General features: G+C 45.8%; 1 protein-coding gene across 1 annotated transcript in view; it reads right to left on the minus strand.

The window, feature by feature from the left end:
* Window positions 1-1,423: 1,423 nt before the first annotated feature.
* The window catches only part of CCBE1 (collagen and calcium binding EGF domains 1), a 164,032-nt gene continuing 144,975 nt past the window's right edge, over window positions 1,424-20,480 (minus strand). Inside the window, exons 3-6 of the mRNA XM_006087189.3 lie at window positions 15,837-15,889; window positions 11,128-11,262; window positions 8,412-8,564; window positions 1,424-1,656 (exon numbers count right to left, since the gene is read on the minus strand). Of these exons, the coding sequence (XP_006087251.1) occupies window positions 1,424-1,656; window positions 8,412-8,564; window positions 11,128-11,262; window positions 15,837-15,889 (574 nt within the window). The remainder of the gene's footprint in view (window positions 1,657-8,411; window positions 8,565-11,127; window positions 11,263-15,836; window positions 15,890-20,480) is intronic.

Consider the following 20,480-nt stretch of genomic DNA (forward strand, 5'->3'; position numbering starts at 1 on the left):
GGCCTTCGGGTGCAAGTGTCTCACAAAGCTGGTCTTTTCATCTCTGTCATCCAGACGATCAAAAGACAGCACATCCATTCCAGGGTGGGCGGGGGCGGGGTGTCACAGATCTGGGCTGGGCACTGAGCTCCATGGAGATGTGAAGCTGGGATGGAAAACGTGCCAGACACTCTGGACACGCCCACCTGGGGGCAAGTGGAACAGGCCCTGAGAAGGCACCCCGTCCGTCCACTGGGAAAGATCCCAGTGACATCTTGTAGAGCACTGGGAGCACCAAGGGCTTTTTGTAAATCAATATTTCACTAAAGAAAGAGTGGGTCAAATGGTGCCATGGCCAAGAATTTACACAGCTCTCATCCTACCGGCACTGAAATGCCTACAGACACCTGTGTGCTGGAGACTAGACACTGGAGGCAACCTTGCTACTGATGAGGAGGTGAAGACCACCAAGGGCTATGCAGAGGTGGCCGCGGTGTGGATCAAGAGTGGGGTGTATCGCCGTAATCGGTTTGGCTCAGTGGATAGAGCGTCGGCCTGCGGACTGAGGGGTCCCAGGTTCGATTCCAGTCAAGGGCATGTACCTTGGTTGCGGGCACATCCCCAGTAGGAGGTGTGCAGAAGGCAGCTGATCGATGTTTCTCTCTCATTGATGTTTCTAACTCTCTCTCTCTCCCTCTCTGTAAAAAATCAATAAAATATATTTAAAAAAAAGAGTGGGGTGTACGAATGTTTTCTTGGGGCGGATAGGGCAGTGTGACTCCAGGTAAGTGGAAACCCTCCTCCTAGCTTAGGAGGCCTTTGGTGTGGGGCCAGGTGTGCTGTTTGTGACGGATAATACTGCTACCTGGAATGTAACTCGGACAGTAGAGCAACATCTCCCCCAAGTCATTTCCTGTGCCTCTTGGCCCACGTGCTTTTCTTACTATTCTCTTCTGGGAAGGCCTCTTGGCTGCCTCCACTAGTGAATTCTACCAACTAGCGAGACCCAGCTCAAGTGTCCACGAAGCCCACCTCTCTGTCTACAGAGACCCTTCAGGCCTCTGAGGTCAGCGGTGTTGACCACCTGTCCCACTCAAGTGGCGGGTGCTCCAGGCTTCCCTGCAGAGGGGATACTGGTGCAGAGTGGGAGCCACCTAAGAACCAGAGTCGCTTCTTGGTAGCCACATGGTGGATGCTCGAAAAATATCTGTGAAATAGGATGTTAGATGTTGAATTGTCCCCGCCTCCCAAGTTCATATGTTGAAACCCTAACCCTCAGGCCATCATGAACAAGGGTTAAAAGCCCGTCTTTTTATTTCTACTTTCATATACTCAGTTGAACTCACCAAGGGGTGGTAATAATTAAGGTAATTTGATATTTTCATAAGAGTAAACCTCTTTACCAGGTTCTAGACTATTTCATTTATATCATGGGGTGTTAGGACTAATGTATCTTTAGTTCAGTCTGCTTTACAGATAAGGTCTCCCAGAGCGCCGTGGGCAGCGACTGAGCACCGTGGGGGTGCAGGGAGCCTGCTACAGGGGGTTCTGTTCGGAACACCTGAGAGCCGTCTGCCAGGCTGGCTCCAAGGCAGTAGTTCCCACGTGTGATCAACAGACCACCAGCAGCACCAGCACCACAATCACGCAGGGATCTGTTCTCTGAAATCCGAAATCCTGGGAGTGGGCCTAGAGCACGTCTACCAAAGCCCTCTAAACGACCCACATTCACTGTCCCAGACAACAGCCCTGCTGAGTGACTTTTGACCTAGAAGTGCTCAGTCTGTTTGCTGTCCCTTCGTGAAATGATCAGAATAGAGATCAAGATGAACTTTGCTCCGAGGTTTTAAAGTCAAATGCATTAGGAAATATTGACTACAAACTCTTTTTAAATGGATTCCTCAGGATTCATGGACATAATCTCAGAGCTCTGGGGGTTCCCTATAAGAAATTTTTCATTTTATGTTTATTTACAATAATCATTAAAAAATTTACATATTCTAAATTATGTATATGACTGCCTTATAATGAAACTTTGTCACACACACACACAAGATAAACTTTGCTCCAAAGACTTCTGAAGCTTCCACAGAAAGAGAAACATACTAGTAGTAGCCAGGGGTGTAGGCTCTGGTGGAGTCCAATGATCAGGACTGAATCCTGATGTTGCCACTTCATACCTTTTGGGTTGGAAGTCACAGCCTCTGTGAGCATCCATTCTTTGAAACGTGATAAGTGACAATGACACTTAACACCTGGGATTGCTGTGAGGCATTAACAACACCTGTAAGTTCCCAGAACAGTGCCTAGTACATGACAAATGCTCCATAAATGCTGATATGATTGTTGATGCTGGTATCTTTTTAAAAATTATGTTACCTACAAAATTACAGATGTCTTTCCTTTGGAAAGAGCTCTCAGAGGATTTAAAGATAAATAACTGTGTGTAGATCAGAGCACACCATCTCTTCTGAATTGGGGCTCATCTCTCCTGCAATTTGTCTACAGTACTGTCAAATGTGTTAAAATAATCCTGTGTGTGCTACATTAATAATTCATATAGAAATCTGGGTAGGAATCTGGGGCTTTGTTTTCAATCCTCTCAATGTAGCCACTGAGTGTCTCTGACTGTGACTATGACCATGTTCAGTGAAGTATCCTATATAATAAAGGTTAATATGCAAATAGACCGAATGGTAGAACAACCAGAACTGAACAACCAGTCGCTATGACATGCGCTGACCAGCAGGGGGTGTGTGCGGAACATGGTGGGCATTGGCCACAGCAGGATGGTGGAGCAGGTGAGCAGGGGCGCCAGACCAAGGTGGGGTGCTAGTCGTTGTCATTGAGGCAAGGCTCTGGTGTTTACTAAAAATTCTTTGCTCCCCACGCGCTGTGGTCCTGCCTGGTGCTCGCACCCGCAGCCAGTGCCGGAGCCACCGCTCACACCCGCTGCCAATGCCCAGTGCTCGTCCCGATCATTTGGTGCCATCAGGAGGTGTGAGCAGTAGTTGCTGGCCCTGATCGCCCCTGAGGGCTTCTCCACCTCCTCCTGCTCCTGAGGGGTGATCGGGGCAGCAGCTGCTGCTTGAACCCACTGACAGCGCCAGCCCCACTTGCACCTGCTGCTGGTGCCAGCCCCAATCGCTCCGCGCCATCAGCAGATGTGAGCAGGGCCGGCACCCTCAGCGAGTAGGAGTGGTGATGGCAGGAGTGGGGCTGCTGGCAGACAGGGGACCAGGGCCCCGGCGGGCAGGAGCGCAGAGGATGGGTCGAGACCCATTCCTGTGCCTACTGCAGCCTTGCAGCCCACAGTTCCTTTCAAGGTGCATGAATTCATGCACTGGGCCCCTAGTCACAACATATTGCTCCAACCTGCTCAGATAAAGGTGCAATATTATCAATTAGCCACATGGGGGCAGATAGCTCTAATTTTTACTGATACTGAGCAGTGTATACATACATCCTAAGCACTAGAAATAGAATTCCTTACATACCATATTAGTAATATTTAATAAACTTAGAAGAACTAAAGAATGTTCCCAACACATTTCATACCAGCAGTGTCACAAACGAACAAAGCATGTTTGTTTTTAAAAGTTGATGGTGCAGATTTGTGTCCCAGCAACAGTTCTCAACCCTGGTGGCACATTGCAACTGCTTTGGGGGCTTTTAAAAATTCCACTAAGTTGTACCCCTCCCATCTGGGAGTCACAGCACGGGACAGTATCAGCATTTTTTCAAGCCCCCCCAGGTGGAGAACCACTGATCTATGGATTAGTGGAGCTTGAAAGTTATATGAAACACCTGGCCATCCCTGACACTTTGAACTGTACTAAGTGGCACTGGGGGTCACGGTCACTTTATCAGAAAGTAAACAAAAGTTGATAAATAGCTAATTACTATGGAGCCAACTTGCTCTTAATTCTTCTCCTCAGGGGAGCTTCACAGACTCCCTGGAGTGACTAAGCTGGCTCCAGCTACATATTTTCAAAGAGAATCAAAGTGACTGAGCGAGCCATTCTTGCCTATTAGCCAGCCGAGATACCGTGCCTGTGTGTGCACAGCGGCCTTTGGATTATGAGACACAGTTCCAGGGCCAGCCCCTTCTGCTCTTCGCCTGCTCTCTGGATAAACAGCTGAGGCCGTCCTTGATTTTAAATTCCTCTGACTGTAATATTACAGACATTGGACAATGCAAAGTTTAAAAAAAAACACAGGAGGAGGAAAGGAGGTTTTACATCATGTGTTTATACTTAATAATCATTACCTCCTCATCCAAAAAAAATTGACCGTGATGAAATATGGGACTTATTAATTAGTCCAAAACAGATGAAACCACTTAACTGCCTCTGATGTTCCAGATACAAAGTTTGTCTGGCCCCTAACTTTTCTTAGTGCTGAGCTGAATAGCTGGATGTTGATACTTCATCTGTTGAGATATAGTAAGTTCTCTGTTTTGGTAGTGAAGCTGGGCATGTCTTAGAGTCTTGGCACTTGCTTAGATGAAAGACAAAGACGTGACCACACAGGGACTCCCAGGGCTGGGAGGGCTTGTATTACTTTTACTGAAGCTCTTCACACCACATTGGAAAAAATATTTGCAAAAGGCAAAAGGGTCTTCAGAGCTCTCCTTATCCAACCCTCTTGTCTACAGAGGAGGAAGCTGAGGCCTGGCGACCGGCCCACAACAGCTGGTTAATCCTAACGCAGCTCCAGCTACCAGCTCTCCTAACTTCTACACCAAGGAACTTTCGGGCGTCACCACTGTCAAAGAAATGCATCCAGGGCACTTGCCTTTTGCTGCCAGAACCACCAAAGCCAGCCCCTCACTTTCTCGGTGGCCCATCACATGAGTTATGACTTTAACATTCAGGGCAAGCAATGTGCCTGTCCTTTCTCATAATTTTGTGTATGAATTACTCCTCTCAGGCTGTGACTCCCTGATTTCCTTGGTTACGGGTGTTGGAATGTTTTTCTTAGTAAAATACTAAAACCAAATGCTAAGCCCTCTGCGCGTGTGTGGTGAATTCAATAGAGACCAGTTACTGAACATGAAATACCGAGAAATTCTTTTATAATGCTGCTGCTGGCGGCGGGGGAAATATGATACAACTGACAGTGGTGACCTTTCAGGTTTTTAAAAAGTCATTTGAGGCTGCTATGTGTAGAGGAGGAGGAGGGAGAGAATCGGCAGTGAGGAGCTCATTATAATGAAGCGCAGTGGTAGAGCCACCAGACAGTTCTTTCTGATTAAACAGAAGGGCACCCCCTCCCAGCCCCTGTAAACAGGAACATCCTGTCTCTCGGAATGGCAGAATGGAGGAGTATCGTCCTGTTTTGTTCATCAGATGCTCTGCTGTCTGCAGCGAATGGCTTCCCTCTGGACTTCGTGGCTGCGTCCAAAAACGTCCTTCCCTGAAAGTCGACCAGATGACCTACCAAGTTGAGCCCCAGAGCTCAGAGTTTTGATGCTAGTAAGTTAGAATTTTCCAAACTCTAATTTCTAGGACACCACCATCTGGGAGATGTTAGAAGGTATTCCTTAAGAAACTAATTTTGGGGAATTCAGGTTTAATTGAAATTAACATTTTTTTTTGGTAGAAAATGGCCATCTTCAGAGCTTTGAATGCACTCGCATCATGAATCCTTAAGAAGTGGGTGCAGTAACACATTCTTCCCCAAACCTCTGAACACAGAAGCTTCGTAAGGAAGAAAGGCTCAGCAATACCCATACGACCCCAAAGTTGTATAGAACACAACGTGAGGAAATGCTGTAATAAATGGTGGAGGTCACATATGCCTTTACATGAAAGTAATACTAGAGAAAGTACCCCAAAAGCTGCAAATACATATTCCTTTTAATTATGACTGCTTAGGTTTTTACTGAATTCTCAGCTGCAGAAGTCAAATGGTTATCTCTTAAATAAAATTCTTGATCTCTTGCACTGAAACTTTTTGTGTGTTTGAGAAATTGTTTCTCAGGGACAGAAACAAGAGTGGGGTCTCAGGTCTGACTGAGCACCACCAGCTGCTAATTTCATCTTAAAAAAAAATACTTTTGTATTGATTTCAGAGAGGAAGGGAGAGGGAAAGAGAGATAGAAACATCAATGATGAGAGAGAATCATTGATCAGCTGCCTCCTGCACACCCCCAACTGGAGATCGAGCCCGCAACCCAGGCTTATACCCTGACTGGGAACTGAACCATGACCTCCTGGTTCATAGATCGATGCTCCACAGAGCCACGCGCCGGCTCGGCAGGCTGCTAATTTCAAAGATGCAATGAGACCTTTCCGTACCCCTACCCTGTGGCTGGGCCCCTCCTGGGTGCACACTGCGAAGTACAAGGTGGGTGGTGACTGCCACCAAGGCCACCTTGCCCTGCTCAGAGCCATCCCTAGGGAACCACACAGCAGTGCAATGTATGAGACTGAAGAGGGATGTCGTTGTAGAACCTAAGAATCATTGCAAGAGGTGGAGGCCACTGAGACCAAAGAACCAGTAAATCCAGTGAATTGAACATCTCACACTAGTTTCTGCTTCTCTGGTCTCTGCTGGTTAAGACCAAGTCTCTGGGCAGGTCACTTTGTCCCACCAGGTGGGAACTGCTGGTGGGGCGGGGCCCGGTCTTACCAGATCCCTACCATCAAAGGCCACCCTGACACTCGGCAGTAAGCATTGGTTGCTGTTTCTGATGGTTGTGCTCTAGACTGGGGTGCTCAACACTGCCCCTCATGCCCACGTAAATGGGATTTCACCGGAATAGAAACGTGAGGCAAAGAGACAATGGAGTTGGCAGGCTGAGTGGCCCACAGCCTCGGGCTGCCTGGCTCAGAGCGCAGCTGGAAATCCAATTCCGGAATGAAAAATGGGAACGCTGCTCTCCTGCTGCTAATTCTTAAGTCGACCCACACATCAATGTATCAGTGACTAAGAGGCTGCCTCTCATTTTTTCAGTGAGATTCTTCCTTTCAATATAGGACATAATCTAAGAGGTAAGTTACACGTCCCACCCCTCCCCCACCCGCTCCACCATGAAACAAAAATGAAGGGATTTTAAATTTGAATTCTAAGAAAAGCCACCTGCACACATTTTTTTCCCAACGGACCCCTGCTTTAAGCACCTCTGGGCACGCGGGTCCCTTGAGCTTCTGGCTTTCAGTAGATTTCACAGGGCCTCTGATTCACTCACATTATCCCAAATTGCCCAATTCTGAGCTGGCTCCAAACAGATATTTTGCCTCTACTTCTAATATATGGTGGCTTCCTCATGACTCAACCTCATAATTGCGCTTTGTAGTTTTTCCCGTGGGAGGCAGCTGGTCCCCAGCTGTTTGCTGTGATGAGCCGATGGCAACTGCCTTCCGCCCCTTTGTGAACCTCACACTACACCCCCCCAAATCGCTAACTAGCTCCTGAGTACCCAGACAGTTCTGGCCTTTCATTTCCCTGCATTTCTTGGTACCTGGGACTCGCTTCCTCCCCACCCACAGATGGCCCAGACCCAGGCAGCCTTGCCACGCCACCGCCAGCATCCAGGCCCCTTTCCCTCCCCAGGATAACAGAGAGGATCTGAGTCCTGGGTTCTGGAAGATGACAACTTCCTGGCCTTGTGAGCCTTGGATAAGGAGCACAAACCCTCCTTCTTTTCCTTCCCTTCCCTTCTCCCTACCCCCTTTCTTTCCTTCCTGCCTCCCCTGCCCCCTCCCTCCCTTTCCCTCCAAACTTAAATAAGGAAGTAACTCAATATGCGAGCTAATCATATCCTTAGGGATCAGACATCTCAGTTCAATCAGCTTCTCAAACGCTGCGAAGAAGGGCCAGCTTTTAAAAATTTCCACTCCACTGTGATTGTATTTGCAAAATACAATGAAAACAAATTGCTAGAAAAATAAAGCATAAAATACCAGCAGAAATCTTTGGATCTAAACAAAATTTCTCTGTCAAATCGGAATAAAAACTTCTAAACATTCTCAACTTCTGTTTCTACCCAGTCCTGAACCAAATCACAAATAGCTTGTCGGCAGGCACAGGGCCGTGGACTATGTACGTTGAGCCGCACTGATGTAGATAGCTTACTTACATGGAAATGTTTCACATTTATATTCAGCCCATTCTCTTTTGAGAGAACGTAGTGTTTCTGGTCTCTTCTTTGCTCGTCCTAGTTTGGTCTAAGCATGTAACTAAGCTCTACTGATTTATCCACAAGCACACCACCTCTGCTTGATGGAGAGCTTCCTCAAACACACACCAGTTCACAACCTCGCTGCTCACGGGCATCGCTCTCACCAGGTCTCTTTGGAAGAGACTTGACCTGATGTCCTACCCTCCTCTTACCCAGTGACACCTACCATTCATATAAATGCCCCTTCCTAGTGCCTGTCCATCCATCCAGCCAGCCACCCACCCACGATACTTGCCCCACTCACCAGTGTCATTAGGGTATTTGTCTCCCTTGATGCATGTCCTCCCATCGTCCTCCTGGATGTAGCCCTCCCGGCATTCACAGCGGTAGCTGCCCAAGGTGTTGACACAGATGTGTGCACACAGAGTCTCGTTGCTGGTGGCACACTCGTCGATATCTAGGTTTGGACCAAAATGCAGACAACACTTAGTTTCCAAGAATTGACTTCCAACACAAGTGACATGTTTATGTCTGCAAAGCACACTTTGTCAGACTCTAGCAGAGAAGCCTGGAATAGAGCAGGAAGCTAGAAACCTGAGTGACAGGAAGACATCAGGCCGTGTCACCATGGTACAACAGATCACTGATGGGGTTCCTGGTTGTGGCTCTGCCATTACCAAGTCAGGTGGTTGGTTTAGGCATCGCCAGCCTTCACAGTTGTCACCTGTAACCCATGATAATGAAGACTGCCCTACACACTTCCTAAGGCTCCTTAGGTGAGAAAACAAGCTCCCCAATGGCAATACACTTTGAAAAGTGAGCATTATAGAAACAGTTTTCTGCAAAAGTGAGCATTATAGAAATGGTTTTCTGCCAGGACCCAGTGTGCCACGGGTTTTATGTTTTCTTTATGTTTGGCTATCATTCCAAGTAGCATGTGGTGACCCAAGGTCACTTAGGAAGGACTCCTTCCCAGTTAAGAGACGTGATGGTACCTGGGAAAAGCCACTTCTGATCAAAGAAAACAGTCATAATGGGCCTAACGGAGAGAGTTCTCCCCAGGAAATTTCAGCCTCATCAATGACCCAAACAGACTCCTCGTGAGCTGTGGAAATGAGCCGTGAGACCCTCAAACAAGTAACCAGTAAGAGTCCATGTGAACTGAGCACATCACAGACTTGCTCCCCTAGTGAGTGGGGTAGAAACAAAACCGTTTCCCACCAGGAAGAAGAGAGGGAGCCCAAGTCTGTTTTCTCTCATTCACTGAAGACCTGGGTGGCAGTGGGAGACTGTGCACATGTGGCAGCTGACTCAGCCCAGTCCTCGCTTCCGGATTCCAACAACTACTCCCCAGACAAGCTGCCATGGACCCGCCTCTGGCAGGCCCTGTGTGTGCCAAGGGGAGTGTGGTCATCTTTTCCCTTGGCGGTACGGGCTATGTCCTCTGTAGATGATGTCACATAGCTGGATCCTCCCCTGCAGTTCCTCAGGCTGACCACGCCCTCTGCGTACCCCTGCCCTACACCTAAGCGTGGAGCTGCCTCTATGTCCAGAAAGAGATAGAAATGGATGGAACTCAGCAGCAAGCTGGCTTTGCTGACCCCCAAATGAAAAGAACAGGGTACCATACCACAAATATGAGCCCTTGTGCCTGGGACCTTAGGGGTCCAGAGTGGCATCCCATGCTTTCTGTAGGAGGGGCCTTGGGTCCCCACTCCATTCACTTGGTGGCCTCAATCCCATTCCTTGTCAGCATGGGGCCCTGGGGAGAAGCCAGGAGACCTAATATCTAGAACAGGGGTCCTCAAACTACGGCCGTGGGCCACATACAATTACAAATATTGTATTTGTTCCCGGTTTGTTTTTTTACTTCAAAATAAGATACGTGCAGTGTGCACAGGAATTTGTTCATAGTTTTTTTTAAAACTATAGTCCGGCCCTCCAACAGTCTGAGGGACAGTGAACTGGCCCCCTGTTTAAAAAGTTTGAGGACCCCTGATCTAGAACTTCTTTTGAATGGTTCTCTCTAGAGCCCCTGCTCATTGCAGCTCCTTTATTTTCCACTTGGGTCATGCGCCAGTCTCCTAGGTTCATCCTCAAGCTGATGCTCAAACTTGACTGTGCATGGGAGTCACTAAAGGCATTTAGATATATGCAGATTTCCAGTCCCACCCTCAGAGTCTGGAGGGGAGGCCAGACACTTTTTGTTTTTTTTTTAAAGAGAGGACCTTAGATGTTTCTGAGAGGTTAGCCAGGACTGACCACACTTTGAAACATGGCTTCAGGGGACAATAAACCTTCCTCAGAAATTCAGAGTGCAGGCTGGGGGCTGGCTTCAGCTCTCTCTGACTTCCAACCTGTCTGTCACATGGACGCCCTCTTTCCCAGCCTCTCCTCCTACTTCTCTCCTGAGAGAATGCTTACTCTCATTTCTGTTTTTACATTTCTTCCCACTTAATGTTCTGTTTTATATTCTCCTAATTTACATTTGCTAATGTTCCCCTTTTCTTGCTCGTATACCTCACTGCCCATGAAGACCTGACTGGCATCAACTCCCTGAAGAATTCTGTGGCCATTTTTCATCTCAATAATCAGGTGAAGGGCAGTGATCCCCTAGGACAGTGGTTCTCAACCTTCCTAATGCCGCGACCCTTTAATACAGTTCCTCATGTTGTGGTGACCCCCAATTTCATTGTTACAAATTGAACATAATTAAAGCATAGTAATTAATCACAAAAACAATATGTAATTATGTATGTGTTTTCCGATGGTCTTAGGCAACCCCTGTGAAAGGGTCGTTTGACCCCCAAAGGGGTCTTGACCCACAGGTTGAGAACCGCTGCCCTAGGATAATGCCAACACACTGCATCCAACAAATATCAGGAGGGAAGGGCAGGAATCAAAGATCAAAGCGGCCCCTGGGAGCTGGTCCCACTGATGAAGAGCATCCAAGCAAGCATAGACTCATCTGAAAGAGGCACAGTGTCAGGAGCTGAAAAATACGTGCATTGCCAACACACCCAGGCAGTAGGGCTTCTCCCGTTTCCGGTGTCTGTCACGGTCATAGCGGTATCCCGGGTAACAAGTACACAGCACGCGGCCGAAGTTATCTGTGCACTGCTGCTCACAGGGGGCCTCAGCACACACATCATAATCTGAAAGAGGAAAGTGTGAGCTCATGTCAACTGCAGTCACTCTCGAGGCAGAGAGGGGTCACCTGGCCCTGGTCTGGAACAGACTTTTTGGGCTGCGCTCTGCTCTAGGGCAACTGTGACGTGTGACCACCTATGTTTGGAGGGGCATGCACTCTTCCAGCCATGGGGGCCTTTGAGAAACGTGGTGTCCAGCTCTGCAGTAATTAGAAGCAAACATCACTTGTGATTTCCCCCTGGGGAGGGGGGTGTTCACCGCCTCATTCTTTGGTCTTTGTCCCTCATCCCAAGAGCAAGGGAGCTCTAGTTGGCCAGGCTCTGCTCTGCAGCATTACCAGGGCCTGTTTTGTTGTTGTTTTTAACCAACTGCCATAGAGACAGGAAGTTCTTTCTGGTGGAACACTCAAGAACAGCCGGCCTGGTGATGGGCGTTGTCCCTATACTGTGGGGAGCAGGACCAGAAGTCAGGCTGGCTTCTCGGGGTGTGAGGGAGGCTTTGGAATGGAGATGTGTGTGAGTTAGAGTGTGTGGGGGTTGTAGGTCTGCATGCCAGGGGTTGATTCTGCATGCTGAGAAGGGGCTGAATAAGGTTGAATAGCTAGAAATCTCATTCTGGCCCTTTGCCTGTGTGAATTGGGTGGGTGGTCTATTACTTGTGAAGACTTAGAGCAGTGGTTCTTAACCTTGGCTGCACATTAGAATCACCTGGGAATCTTTTTAAAATCCTAATTTCTGGGCCTCATCCTCCGGAAATTCTGTTTCTTTGTTATGGGGTGGGGCCACAACATTAGTAACAAAGAAACAGAATTTCCGGAGGAGGAGGCCCAGAAATCAGGATTTTAAAAAGATTCCCAGGTGATTCTAATGTGCAGCCAAGGTTGAGAACCAGTGACTTAGAGCATCTCCTTCTCTCCATCCTTACAAACTGGTAGTTAACGAGCCTCTGAAGGGACTTGGCTCTATGTCAGGTGCTCAGACTGAACATTTACTTGCCGACTAGATCCAGCCTCTCATTAATCACTGCACTATCTTCCCCAGATGCTGACAGACGAGCTACCCTTGGACAGGACTTGAGCCTGGCTTCGCTCTGGGACATATGAAGGTGGAATGTTGGGCTGCTACGGTGTGTGTGTGTGTGTGTGTGTGTGACAAGGCTCATGCCATTTTCATGATGACCTGGAAAGCTGCCCTGGATAAGTGCTTCTCCCTAAGATGGAGATTCCAGGCTGCTCTGCCTATGTGTGTCCCTGGTCCAACACGCTTTCCTTAACTAAGAATCACCTCCAAGCATCAGTGTTCTGATGCTCATGCTCATGGGCTTCCACATGGTTATCAAATGCCTACTCTGTGCAGGCCTAATGTAGGAGGGTGCCACACTGAGGTGAAGCATGCAGGTTCTGGAGCCAACCTTCCCAAATCTGCCACAATCTCTGTGATCTTGGGTTCTTTAAGCCTCCGTTTCCTTACCTATAAAATAGGGTAACAACAGTACCGACTTCATGGTGCTTTTATGAGATTACATAGGATGATGCATTAAGCACAATGCCTGACACACAGTGAGAGCTTCACCTGCTCTTCTGCTTTTTAAATTCCTAGTTCTTACTCTTGTTTGGGTACCTGGCAGGGATGAGTTCTCTGGTGCAGCAGCTGCTAACCGGTGGTCCGAGGACCACTGGTGGTCCGTGAGGTCTGAAAGGTTGGTGATCACTGCTCTGGAGTACAGCACCACACTCCTCCTATAGTTTATACTCAATTAATAATTGTTGAACTAGAACAAATCAGATCATCCTGTCACCTGGCCAATTAAGATAATACAGCACGGGGGGGCAAAATATATCTGGTTGGCCAGATAATATTTTTAGCTTTGCAGGCCTTTGTTGCAACTATTCAACTCTGCTGTTGTAGGGCAAAAGCATTCAGCACTCAAATTAATGGGTATAACTGTGTCCCAATAAAACTTTATTTACAAAAACAGGCAGTGGGTCAGATGTGGCCCACAAGCATAGCTTGCTGACTCTTGACTTCCAGAACAACAACTATGAGGCAATAACACTGTTTTAATTACAGCTTCTATTCTTTATTTTTCCTTAAAAAAAAAGATAAGAAATTCTAGTCTCCGTTTACTATCTATGATAGTTAAATTATGTGTCAACTTGGCCAGGCCACACTACCCAGGTATTTGGTTAGACATTCTATGTTTCTGTGGAGATATTTTTCAGATGAGATTAACATTTAAATCAGTAGATTTGAGTAAAACAGATTGCTCTCCACAATGATGGCGAGCCTCATCCAATCACTTAAAGGCCTTAATAGAGAAAAGATGGACCTCCCCTGCTAACGAGGGAATTCTGTCAGCAGACGGTTTCTGGATTCAAACTCTGACTCTCTCCTGGGCCCCCACTCTGCTGGCCTACTCTGCGGACTTTGGAGTTGCCAGCCTCCACATCTTGTCAGCCAATTCTTTAAAAATTAAAATCTCTCGAGAATCCTAACTAATACATCATCTTTTCTGAGATCCTACATTTATACTTGGCATTTTTGGGTAATAGAAACCTTTACGACTAAAAGTATTTTTAGTAAAAGATAAACAAGCCAATACTGACTTATTCTCACAAATTAAAACAAATTAACTTTTGAAAATGTTCTAGCAAAAGCAAGAGAGCAGACAATTAGTTACGACAGAGCAGCTTTCAGCTCCTGAGACCACTTTTCCTGGAAATACTCAGTTCTAGGTTACATTAATCATAGGTGCTGTGGCCCCACCTTGGGGTGAGGGAGATTAGTTTTGTCCCAGATGTTTGAAACCACAATACCTAACATTTAAAGGAACTGTAAGTATGCGGTATCTGTATAATGTGTTTTTAATTAGTTGGGGTAAGGTCTTTAGCTGGGATCTTAAAATGATTGGCCTAAACTTAATTTTCTTTCGGTAGCTGCCACACTGAAATATAAAAGACACAGCTGGTAACTGAGAAAAGCTGGCTTATAAAAGAAGGCAATTACTTTAATTTTTGTGGGTTTTTTCCACCAAGCTCTCAGCAATGGAATTGGCTGGCATGAGAAAGTCAGTCTTGCAGAGACCTGAGGCCATATAAACCATCATAGGTGATGAGATTTCCTAAGAACCTTCCTCAACCCAACTTCCTCAGAGGTCCCAGCTATGGATTAATGAACTCTGCCATCCTTCCACCGAAGAGAGCAGTCAACAGGAGGGATTCATTTATTTCTAACAAATAAAACAATTGCTCTCCATGAGATAACACAACATGCAGTAGCTTGGCTGGGCTCAGGGACCTGCCTTCTGGGGCAATAGTGAAGAAACCCATTTCACATCACTCACTCACCTGTCTGTCCCCAGCTTTGGGCCAACTAATCTCACACTCTTCAAATGGTTCTTAGCCTTCCCTGTGTCAGTGCTTAATCCTTTGCGGTCTTCTTCCTCCTACTTGTCTAGGTGCTGGGTAGCCTTCCCAGATAACCTAGCTTGAGTCTCCCTCCTCTTAGACACCACCTCTGACCACGCTGGTCCTCTGTGCTATGTGCCCCTCCCCCCCATGCCCCCGAACACTTGCTGCACTGCAGGCTTCTAGCGCACATATTTCAGTTATTATTAATAACAACAGCAACCATAACAGTAACCGCCATTAACCAAGCTTCTGATCTAAGTACTTTAGATGCGGTAATAGTCTTAAACAACCATATGAGTCAAGTACTAAGACTTTCTTGCAAAAACTAAATTTAGAAAGTATCTTTGAAGTGTGCTGTGGACTGAATGCCTGCATCCTCCTGAAATCCATAGTTGGAAATCCTAACCCTCAATGTGATGGTACTGGGTGGGGCTTTGGGAGGTGATTCGGCCATGAGGTTGGAACCCTGATGAATGGGATTAATGACCTTGTAAAAGAGACCCCCTCGAGCTCCCTTGCCCTTTCTGCCATGTGAAAACACAGAAAGAAGATGGCTATGTATTAACCAGGAAGCTCTCTCCAAATACTGAATCTTGCAGCACCTGGATCTTGGACTTGCCAGCCTTTAGAACTGTGAGACATAAATGCTGGTTATTTAAGCTGCCATATATGGTATTCTTGTTATAGCAGTCGGAATGGACTAAGGCGACGTGGAACCATGAGGAAATCCAGGTCTCTGATTCTGCGCTGTCCAGACCCTGTCTACTCAGCTGGAGGGTGAGGGCGTTGAGGGCCGGGCCTCTGTCTCTTCAGGGCTGGGCTGCACACAGGGCTTGCTGATGGTCACGTGAAGGGGTTTCAAGTTTAACACATGGAAAGCAGATAGAGAGGTAGGGGAGGGAGGCTGTGTTCTAACTGTGTGTGATATGCTGATTAGAGAATTACTCAATGTATGATTACATGTTGTGTAATGATTTAGACAGAGCATGCTACATATAACCAAATCGGCATTGGAAGGATATAATGCCCGCACATAGAAATTACACACACACATGCACAGATAACCAGACACAGATAACACACATACATTCCAGGCACATCTGAACGTTACAGACATCTGGTGATTAGTCATGAATAAGATGAGAAGGCAGAATCTTCCCTATGACATACCTTCTGGGATGCATTGTCCGAGAACAAATTTATACCCTTTGCAGCACTTTTTCCTAAGAGGCAAACAAACAAAAACACATTTTAAATGAGACATGTTAGATAAAAATATCATTCTTTCCAGTTACTGGTCTTGAATGAAATACCTTGTGCCCAGGAAACACTGAGGCAACACAGGGTGAGTTATTTTAAAGGAAATCTGAGATAAAAAGGAAAAATATTGTCAATATCACATGACCACATCTTCTAATAGCAGAATGTCCTTCTCATCACATAATACATGGAATTATTCCTTTGAATCCCATGAAGTGAATTCACTCAGAGATTTCAAGATACTTAAATTAGATAATTCCAGGTCTGCAGCAATAGGTATGAAAAGAACCTTCGAGGCTGACCTGGCCCCTCATCCTACACACCAAGGATTCACAGGACTTGCCAGTTATAATAACAATTAGCTAATAATCACCACTGGATAATTACAACATAATGATTCTAGTTATAGTAGAAGACAAGGACTGGAACCCAAGCATTCTAACTCCCACTGGAGTACCATGGAAGGTACTGAAAGGGATCTAAATTAGCTAAGGATGAAAAAAGCAAACAGGCAATTACTAACCCACATCCAAGTTTAACATCTCTGCCTGTGGTAGAGAAATGGTGACATCCATTCCAAATGGGAATCTCCACTGGGAAGATTCCACCTCTGGTAGGAGTGGGGGCTCCTAACAGGCCTACCCCTCTGCAGATAGCAGCTGCACCCTCCGGACAAAACAGCATCCATCAACTATGTGAGAGTTCTGGAGAGTCAATCCTACTGGCAGACTTAGGAGGAGAGTTGAAATTTTGAACAGGGGACCAACACAAGGTAATTATTATTTTTATTAGAAACTAGAGGCCCGATGCACGAATTTCTGCACCAGTGGGGTCCCTTGGCCTGGCCTGCAGGATCAGGCTGAAACCAGCTCTCTGACATTCCCCGAGGGGTCCCGAATTGTGAGAGGGCACAGGCCAGGCCGAGGGACCCCACCAGTGCACAATCAGGGCCAGGGAGGAATATAAGAGGTTGGCCAGCTGGGGAGGGAATGCAGGAGGGCTCCAAGGCATGTCCGGCCTGTCTCACTTTGTCCAGATCAGCTGGACCCCAGCAGCAAGCTAACCTACCAGTCGAAGTGTCTGTCCCCTGGTGGTCAGTGCACATCATAGCGAGCAGTTGAGTGGCCTTAGCATATCATTAGCATATTATGCTTTGATTGGTTGAACGGACAAGCAGACAACCGGATGCCTGGACACTTAGCATATTAGTCGGGAGCTAAAGCAAGTGCCCTTCAACCACGTTAGACAAGGCCTGCTGTTGAAGAATAATTTGATACACTTAGATGTCTTTTCCCCATCACATTGTAGTAAAAAATAATTTAACAGCATTGTTTTCTACTTTTGCAAATAGCATACTCTATACTATTGGTCAATTCCACTCTTGTGGATTGGTCTGCTAGGTGGATTTCCATCTGCCAGGTGAAAGAGAAACTCCAGCAATCTCTTCCTAAGACTTCTAAAATTTAGAAAAATTATATTGAATCCGTCACTTACAAGTTTTACATAAAATTTATGAAAAATGTATACAGCTTGTAAACATTGCATCTGGCAGGAGAAGTTTCTGAGGCCCCATCGGGTGCTGCTACACTGCCTCCTTTCTCTCTGCAATACGTCTCATGTGCAGTCCAGCTTCGAGAGATAATCTTACTTCAAAGGCGTAACACTGGGCTTTCATTATAAAACACAGTGGCATCTGGGATGCTCTCAAAACTGACTTGAGTGAACTAGCTAAGGGCCCCCTGTGCTGCAAATGACACATTTGCCTACCTGTACGTGTCCACTCAATATAGGCTATTTTGAATCTTTCTTCAGCATATTTATGTCAAAAGGGAGTGTATATATATTTTATGTATATATTTTAATGTACATGCACATATTTCTTCATATATAAATAAAATGTACTGATATAAATGGCATGTGACAGCATCCAGAGTTTTCCCATTAGATAATTTCCCACCATCTCCGGCTGAATTATAATTTTACATGACAAAAGAATCCCATGGGGTATAAATTTATGATAATTACTATTTCTAACAGAGGTAGAGGATCTACTTTTATATTCCATGAAACTTAAACTCTGCCTAGTTTTCCATGGTTTAAGAAAGACCAAGTTCCTAACAACCAAGAAGAAAATTGGCTTAATTGAGCATTCATTACAATTTTATGGTTATTAGTTACTGTGTTACATGAGGCTGTCCAACAGAAATCTATAAGAGGAAAAGCAGTGCACTCCATGGTCTGAAACTAAGTGATTCATGAGAGAGTTGAACGGAGGGGGAAACATGTGTTTTTGATACTCATGTCTCAAGGATAGCACCACATTTAAACATATGGTTCTGTGTGGCTCTTTCTACTTAAATGGTGCATCCAAGGTACAGCCTCAGAGGTGTTCGATGGCATTTTAAAATTCATGCAAACAGATGCAATCCTTACAATCTCTCTTTCCACATCTGAGACATTAAACTTGGGCACTCTGACCTCGTTGAGCATTTCAAGGGCCTGGGATTGTCCACACAGTGGAGTCCAAAGTAACCTGTCCTTAGCCTTGTTACAAAATTAAGTGAGAAAGCAGTGATTTGATATGTTTTCAAAAGGCTCAGAGCTCTGGCAGGAGCAGATCTGAGCTTCAGGATGGGCACGCTTCATTTAAATACCTGCTCAGCTACGATTTACCTTCCCCTCCACTGCTTTTTCTTAACTGCATAACTAATGCCATGTCCCTGCTCAAGAAAAGGAGGTTTGAGACGCCTCCACAACCTCCTGTCTCCCCCGGAATTCCTGGGGATGTAGCATTATTTTGCATGTTAAACACACATCCATCATAAATCACCATTTAAAATAAACAACTGAAATATTCCAAAAACAAACACTGGCTACACATGGTCTACTGGTTCAAAGATTACTTAGAACATAATTTGCGCATAATGAAGTTGAGACAGCCCACGTGAAATCTCCTGGTTACGCAAGCACTTGTTAGTCCTAACTGCAAACAGGGCTGTGTGGTTTTTATCTTTAAGCAAAACAAACTCAGACGGGGGAAAGCTCATGTGGATTCAGGGGAGGCTGTCCTTCTTAATACGCTTCACGTGGCGCAGCTTGGTTTTCCAAATGCAAATGCTTTTCTCATTTCTTGGCAAGAGGCCGTGGTGATTAGACAGTTGTTACACAGAAAGGGCGACATCTGGTAATCAGGAAAGTCTGTGGAGGTTTCCCCTGGGTGCCTCCGAGTAAGTAACACACATTAAAAAAATCATAAATAAAAACAGTGCAGCCTGAAATATATCCCATCAACCAATGTGTGTGAGAGCTTTGGGGAGGGAAAACTAAATCAAGGCAATGAAGATAATAGAGGTACGGTCATCCGACTGTCTGCTGTTAGTTATCAGAGTCTAGAAAAGAATTTGAAAAAATAACTGCCTAAGAATTAGAGGACTACAAGGGACTTCGAAAGGTCAAGTGAATTAGTAGGCAAGAAATATGTCAACACATGCTCCAAGGCAACAGTAAATTTTCCTATGATTTACTTGGGGTTTCCTTTCCAGAACTGCCTAGACATGCACCAGATAGATCAGATTTTTTTTTTAAATGAGAGAACCGCACTTTTGTGAGTTCCTGGTGCCAAGCTATGTGCAATGGGTGAAGCAATGGCTTTAGGGTCAAGCAAACAGGTTTGCAGTTCTGGCTCTGCCACTGGAAGAGCTCGGGATGTGGCCTTGGGCTCATTTCTGAAACTCGCTGAGCTTTCGATTCCTCATGGATAAAACATGAACAATAACATTTGCTGTACAGGATTATCACACTGATTACAGATAACACAGGCACCTAGCACAGGGCCTGGTTCAGGGTCAGAACAGTGTGCTAGCTGCAGCTTGCTTTTCTTTTCTTTTTTTGTTTTTTATTCTCGCCCGAGGATATGTTTTTATTCATTTGAGAGGGACAGGAAGGGAGAGAGAAAAAGAGAAACATCAATCAGTTGCCTCCTGTATATGCCCCAACCCTGATCCGGGATCAAACCCACAACCTATGTATGAGCCCTGGCAGGGAATTGAACCTGAAACCTTTTGGTGTAAGGGACGATGTTCCAACCAACTGAGCCACCCAACCAGGGCTTTTTTTTTTCTTTTTATAAAGAGCTATATAATTTACTTATTCTTTTCTCTCTTTTTTTAAATTGAACTTATAGGGGAACAGGTTTCAAGTGTATAACTCAATAAATGATCGTCTGCACACTGCATCGTGCACCCATCACTCCTAGCAATAATGAGTGAATAAAAAAAGCTGTGGTACTTTCACAACAGAATACTAGCTGCAGTTTTATGAACATGGCAAGAAAACAACAAAAGTCACGCCACCCAGATGCCTTCATCTTAAGACTCATCTCTTTCTTCCACTTCTTATTCAGTGGTAGATGCCCCGTCTTCTCCCAAAAAAGGGGGGGGGGCGGGGAACTTCTGGTTTCAAGATGATGGAAAAGTCATATTGTTGTCTTCTTCTTCCACAGGTTAATCCCAAATAACGAAATGAACACAAAATGAAAATGCAAGCTCATATGCC

This window comes from Myotis lucifugus, unplaced genomic scaffold, assembly GCF_000147115.1.
Source record: "Myotis lucifugus unplaced genomic scaffold, Myoluc2.0 scaffold_36, whole genome shotgun sequence".
Taxonomy (NCBI): domain Eukaryota; kingdom Metazoa; phylum Chordata; class Mammalia; order Chiroptera; family Vespertilionidae; genus Myotis; species Myotis lucifugus.